Source organism: Salmo salar, chromosome 05 (assembly GCF_965601325.2).
Source record: "Salmo salar chromosome 05, fSalSal1, whole genome shotgun sequence".
Lineage (NCBI taxonomy): Eukaryota > Metazoa > Chordata > Actinopteri > Salmoniformes > Salmonidae > Salmo > Salmo salar.
Window position 1 is genome coordinate 77,804,051 of NC_138295.1, and position 7,016 is coordinate 77,811,066.

Sequence of the window (7,016 nt, forward strand, 5' to 3'; positions counted from 1 at the left end):
TCAACCTATCCAGAGGAGTATGTCCTAGAAGAGACATCAACCTATCCAGAGGAGTATGTCCTAGAAGAGACATCAACCTATCCAGAGGAGTATGTCCTAGAAGAGACATCAACCTATCCAGAGGAGTATGTTCTAGAAGAGACATCAACCTATCCAGAGGAGTATGTCCTAGAAGAGACATCAACCTATCCAGAGGTGTATGTCCTAGAAGAGACATCAACCTATCCAGAGGAGTATGTCCTAGAAGAGACATCAACCTATCCAGAGGAGTATGTCCTAGAAGAGACATCAACCTATCCAGAGGAGTATGTCCTAGAAGAGACATCAACCTATCCAGAGGAGTATGTCCTAGAAGAGACATCAACCTATCCAGAGGAGTATGTCCTAGAAGAGACATCAACCTATCCAGAGGAGTATGTCCTAGAAGAGACATCAACCTATCCAGAGGAGTATGTCCTAGAAGAGACATCAACCTATCCAGAGGAGTATGTCCTAGAAGAGACATCAACCTATCCAGAGGAGTATGTCCTAGAAGAGACATCAACCTATCCAGAGGAGTATGTCCTAGAAGAGACATCAACCTATCCAGAGGAGTATGTCCTAGAAGAGACATCAACCTATCCAGAGGAGTATGTTCTAGAAGAGACATCAACCTATCCAGAGGAGTATGTTCTAGAAGAGACATCAACCTATCCAGAGGAGTATGTTCTAGAAGAGACATCAACCTATCCAGAGGAGTATGTCCTAGAAGAGACATCAACCTATCCAGAGGAGTATGTCCTAGAAGAGACATCAACCTATCCAGAGGAGTATGTTCTAGAATGGGGGGGACATAATATAGAATTTGACAAGGCAAGATATACACTGAACAAAAATCTAAATGCAACATGTAAAGTGTTGGTCCCATGTTTCATGAGCTGAAATAACACCCCTGAAATGTTCCATAAGCACAAAAATAATTGTGCACAAATTTGTTTACAACCCTGTTAGTGAGCATTTCTCCTTTGCCAATATAATCCATCCACCTGACAGATGTAGCATATCAAGATGCTAATTAAACAGCATGATCATTACACAGTTGCACCTTGTGCTGGGGACAATAAAAGGCCACTTTGCGCCCAACACAATGCCACATGTGTCTCAAGTTGAGGGAGTGTGAAATTGGCATGCTGACTGCAGGATTGTCCACCAGAGCTGTTGCCAGATAATGTAATGTTAATTTCTGTACCATAAGCCACTTCCAACGTCGCTTTAGAGAATTTGGCAGTAAGTCCAACCAGCCTCACAACCGCAGACGTAAGGCGTTGTGTGGGCCAGCGGTTTGCTGATGTCAACGTTGTGAATAGACTGCCCCATGGTGGCAGTGTGGTTATGGTATGGGCAGGCATCATTTTTTAATTTTATTTATTTAACCTTTATTTAACTAGGCAAGTCAGTTAAGAACAAATTCTTATTTACAATGACGGCCTAGGAACAGTGGGTTAACTGCCTTGTTGAGGTGCAGAATGACAGATTTTTACCTTGTCAGCTCGGGGATTCGATTTAGCAACCTTTCGGTTACTGGCCCAACGCTCTAACCACGTACAATGAACACAATTGCATTATATTGAATGCACAGCGATATCGTGACAAGATCCTGAGGCCCATTGTTGTGTCATTCATCCACCACCATGACCTCATGTTTCAGCATGATAATGCACGGCCCCATGTCGCAAGTATCTGTACACAAATCCTGGAAGCTGAACATGTCCCAGTTCTTCCATGGCCTGCATACTCACCAGACATGTCACCATGTTTGGATGCTCTGGATCGATGTGTACGATAACGTGTTTCAGTTCCTGCCAATATCCTGCAACTTCATTCAGCCATTGAAGAGAAGTGGGACAACATTCCAAAGGCCACACTCAACAGTGCCACTCTGCATGAGGCAAATGGTGGTCACACCAGATACTGACTGGTTTTCTGATCCACGCCCCTACATTTTTTTAAAGGTATTTGTGACCAACAGATGTATATTTGTATTCCCAGTCATGTCAAATCCATAGGTAAGGGCCTATTGAATGTATTTAAATTGACTGATTTCCATATATGAACTTTAACTCAGTCAAATCTTTGAAATTGTTGCGTTTATATTTTTGTTCAGCATACACTGACACGGCTTGCATGTACTGTAACAGGGTGGAGGTGCCTCCATAATGTCAATTACAGTAATCATATGATTTGTAAGTGTCATCTTATTGGTCCGTTTGAATTATTGTTTGTGTTATGATTAGTGGCAGGTATCACTCTGGAGAATGCACTTCCACTTGGGGGTATTCATTAGTCGGATTCCGTTGCAAAACGTTTTGAACCTAAAATCTCACGTAAACCCTGTCCACAATAGATACATTCTTAGTTCACCCAAATTACAAAATGACATTTTGGTGTCAATACCCTGTAAGCAGTCTATGGTATGACCGCAATCAATGCTTTAGTTAAGTTTCCCTGGCACTGTTTTCAAATGCATTTGTGACACAAATCCCATTTAGCATGTTCAAATCATCTATAAGTGACTTTGATGAGCTTCGGAATCAATTTGAGATACTTTCGGATGATTTGGACGTGATGCGCAAAAAAATACTAACATCGGTCCCATGACTTGAATGGGGTTTGTGCCACAAATGCTAAAAGGTCAGCATTTAGAAACAAAACCAAAGCAAGGGGAATCAAACCAAAGCGTGGGTTGCTGTCATACCTTACAGGGTAAGGAAACCAATGTGTCATTTTGTAATTTGGGTGAATAATCCCTTTAATAAAAGCTAGCTATATTTTACTGTGTTGTGTGCTTTCCGTACAAGTGCCCAGTTCGTCTTCATTGCCTGTCATATAACCTGTTTTTTGTTACACATTGTTTGACACTTCTGCTGTGTTGCCTGTCTCTATACTGTAGCTAGCAAGCTAATTCCATTACACAAGAGTCCTGAGAAACGCAACAGCTAGCTAGTTTTGTCAAGCATTCTTTATATTAAGGAAAAACACATTCATTAAAGACTTACCAGACTTCCGTAGGCCATAACAAGCACTACGTTGACGCTGGAGAGAGGAGAATCGGACCTCATGTTGAAAGTCTTCGTCAAAAGCTAAACTAGCGTAGAATCAACAGAACGCACTCATAGTTCCTTTCAGAAGGTACACGGGTGACTGTAACATTAATTAATTATCAAATGTCGGTTAATCCATTGTAAAATCTGTAACAACGAAGCGTTGACACTTCCCTGTTGTTGATATCGTTTGTTGACATCCGGGATTGTCACGTGATCTATTCCCTGCCTTCTGGTTTCGATGACGTAGCCTACAAAGGTCCTTCACCGCCACCTGCTGTTCGAAACCCCACGAAACACAGGCGCTCCTCTCCAATGAGTGAGTATCAACCTCTATAGTGGTCTCCATTCTCTACGAACCAGTTAGTCGGTGAGAAACAAGAACAGTATTACAAATTTCTCATGTGCCATGAACTGTTTAATGTCATTTGCAACTGCTAATTTGATAGGCCTGTAGTAGGCCTAATATTGCCTTTGTGAAGGGGTATGGTTATCTTATCCTCTGAAGCCTACGGGAAATACTAAGAATCTGTCAGTTCTCTATGAAGGCAATGCGAGTTGGTTGATGATTTACGATCCTATTTGTCCCAATAGACAGAGAAGTCATTCTTCTGGAGGAGACTGCGGTGGGAGGCTGAAAAGATGTCGGGAGTTGCAGATGTGAACATTGGGATCTTTCCCTCACATAGCCAGACCAGCGCTACTCTGTCCAGCAGAGATCTTCATTTACATTTTATATAGCACTAATAAAGCTGTACATGGGTGGAAACAGAAACTTGCCTCATCCATTACCAATGTGTAGCACCCATCTGATTTCTCTGACTCTACAGTGTTTCCCCTATTGATTATTGCTTGGCTGGGTGGGAAATCTCTCAAAGCAAAACCCAGGGCCTCTGACACCAAAACATTCCATTTACAGCTAATGCTTTTGGGTAGTGGTCAACAGAGATGGTGCCTAGCCTATACAATGGCCTATACAAACATTGAACTGTCAAGCAAGCAAACCATTTATCTTAATTGGCATCTCCTGAAACTGAACTGTTTCTGCATAAACATTATATTTTTCTCTTTTTTTGTTTTTCTGTGATATATAGGTGACAAGTAAGTTTGCCTATGTGTTGTCATTGCATGGACTTTGGTCAGTCATGATATAGATATAGGCTAATGTCACCATTCCATAGTCCATGATAGCATGGGGAGACTTTGAGATTGGCTCATTTGGCTGATACTGTATCTGCACACAGCCACAAGACATCTGTCTGTACACTGTGACAGTCTAGTCATCTATAACCCAAACCACTTCCCTGCTTCTGTTATGCTACTGGCTGACTGCTACTGGCTGACTGCTACTGGCTGACTATCTGTTATTGGTGGATGTAAGGGGTAATGGCTGTGACTTGTTGCTTCACTACAGATTGCACAAACATATGTAAGTACTGGATCTAGAGGTCGAAGGCCATAACTTTCTTATTACAGATTATACATAAATGTTACAATGTTATTTGTCACATGTGCCGAATACAACAGGTGTAGACCTTACCATGAAATGCTTACCTTCAAGCCCTTAACCAACAATTCAGATTTTTAAATAAGTAAGAAAATATTTGCTATATATATTATATATATATATTTTTTAAAGTAACACAATAAAATAACAATAACGAGGCTATATACAGGGGGTGCCAGTACCGAGTCACTGTGCGGGGGTACAGGTTAGTCGAGGTAATTGAGGTAACATGTACAGTCGTGGCCAAACGTTTTGAGAATGACACAAATATTAATTTTCACAAAGTCTGCTGCCTCAGTTTGTATGATGGCAATTTGCATATACTCCAGAATGTTATGAAGTGTGATCAGATGAATTGCAATTAATTGCAAAGTACCTCTTTGCCATGCAAATGAACTGAATCCCCCAAAAACATTTCCACTGCGTTTCAGCCCTGCCACAAAAGGACCAGCTGACATCATGTCAGTGATTCTCTCATTAACACAGGTGTGAGTGTTGACGAGGACAAGGCTGGAGATCACTCTGTCATGCTGATTGAGTTCAAATAACAGACTGGAAGCTTCAAAATGAGGGTGGTGCTTTGAATCATTGTTCTTCCTCTGTCAATCATGGTTACCTGCAAGGAAACACGTGCCGTCATCATTGTTTTGCACAAAAAGTGCTTCACAGGCAAGGATATTGCTGCCAGTAAGATTGCACCTAAATCAACCATCTATCAGATCATCAGAACTTCAAGGAGAGCGGTTCAATTGTTGTGAAGAAAGCAACAGGGCGCCCAAGAAAGTCCAGCAAGCGCCAGGACCGTCTCCTAAAGTTGATTCAGCTGCGGGATCGGGGCACCACCAGTACAGAGCTGGCTCAGGAATGGCAGCAGGCAGGTGTGAGTGCATCTACATGCACAGTGAGGCAAAGACTTTTGGAGGATGGCCTGGTGTGAAGAAGGGCAGGAAAGAAGCCACTTCTCTCCAGGAAAAACATCAGGGACAGACTGATATTCTGCAAAAGGTACAGGGATTGGACTGCTGAGGACTGGGGTAAAGTCATTTTCTCTGATGAATCCCCTTTCTGATTGTTTGGGGCATCCGGAAAAAAAGCTTGTCCGGAGAAGACAAGGTGAGCGCTACCATCAGTCCTGTGTCATGCCAACACTAAAGCATGCTGAGACCATTCATGTGTGGGGTTGCTTCTCAGCCAAGGGAGTGGGCTCACTCACAATTTTGCCTAAGAACACATCCATGAATAAAGAATAGTACCAACACATCCTCCGAGAGCAACTTCTCCCAACCATCCAGGAACAGTTTGGTGACGAACAATGCCTTTTCCAGCATGATGGAGCACCTTGCCATAAGGCAAAAGTGATAACTAAGTGGCTCGTGGAAGAAAACATAGATATTTTGGGTCCATGGCCAGGAAACTCCCCAGACCTTAATCCAATTGAGAACTTGTGGTCAATCCTCAAGAGGCGGGGGGAAAAACAAAAACCCACAAATTCTGACAAACTCCAAGCATTGATTATGCAAGATTGGGTTGCCATCAGTCAGGATGTGGCCCAGAAGTTAATTGACAGCATGCCAGGGCGGATTGCAGAGGTCTTGGAAAAGAAGGGTCAACACTGCAAATATTGACTCTTTGCATCAACTTCATGTAATGGTCAATAAAATCCTTTGACACTTATGAAATGCTTGTAATTATACTTCAGTATTCCATAGTAACATCTGACAAATTTCTAAAGATACTGAAGCAGAAAACTTTGAAAATTCATATTTGTGTCATTCTCTAAACTTTTGGACATGACTGTAGGTAGGGGTAAAGTGACTATGCATAGATACTAAACAGCAAGCAGCAGTCTAAAAAAGGGGGTCAATGAAAATAGTCTGGGTAGCCATTTGATTTACTGTTTAGCAGCCTTATGGCTTGGGGGTAGAAGCTGTTATTAAGGAGACTTTTGGACTTTGACACTCCAGTACAGCTTGCCATGCGGTAGCAGAGAGAACAGTCTATGACTTTGGTGGTTGGAGTCTTTGACAGTTTTTAGGGTCTTCCTCCTACACCGCCTGGTATATATATATTTTTAACTAGGCAAGTCAGTTAAGAACAAATTCTTATTTCACAATGACGGCCTACCCTGGCCAAACCCTCCCCTAACCTGGACGACGCTGGGCCAATTGTGCGCCCTATGGGACTCCCGATCACGGCCGGTTGTGATATAGCCCGAGATCGAACCAGGGTCTGTAGTGACGCCTCTAGCACTGAGATGCAGTGCCTTAGACCGCTGCGCCACTTGGGAGCCTACTGCTGGATGGCAGAAAGATTATCTACAGTGATGTACTAGACCGTAAGCACTACCCTCTGTAGCGCCTTGCGGTTGGATGCCGAGCAGTTGCCATACCAAGCGGTGATGCAACTAGTCAGGATCCTCTCGATGGCGC

General features: G+C 42.8%; 1 protein-coding gene and 1 long non-coding RNA gene across 4 annotated transcripts in view; one reads left to right on the forward strand and one right to left on the reverse strand.

The window, feature by feature from the left end:
- The window catches only part of LOC106575396 (lipid transport auxiliary protein 1), a 41,571-nt gene that overhangs the window by 4,669 nt on the left and 29,886 nt on the right, over nucleotides 1–7,016 (reverse strand). For 2 of the 3 annotated variants that reach the window (XM_045718954.2, XM_045718953.2), the window contains exon 1: nucleotides 3,036–3,337. The exons of the other annotated variant lie outside the window; for it this stretch is intronic. In XM_045718954.2, coding sequence (XP_045574910.1) covers nucleotides 3,036–3,098 — 63 coding nt within the window. In that variant the 5' untranslated portion in view covers nucleotides 3,099–3,337. Of the gene's footprint in view, nucleotides 1–3,035; nucleotides 3,338–7,016 lie in introns of those variants that run through there. 3 annotated transcript variants of the gene reach the window in all.
- Nucleotides 204–3,855, forward strand: LOC145879576 (uncharacterized). The gene is made up of 3 exons (XR_014392424.1): nucleotides 204–2,742; nucleotides 3,331–3,450; nucleotides 3,675–3,855. It is a non-coding gene; the product is annotated as an uncharacterized LOC145879576 (long non-coding RNA).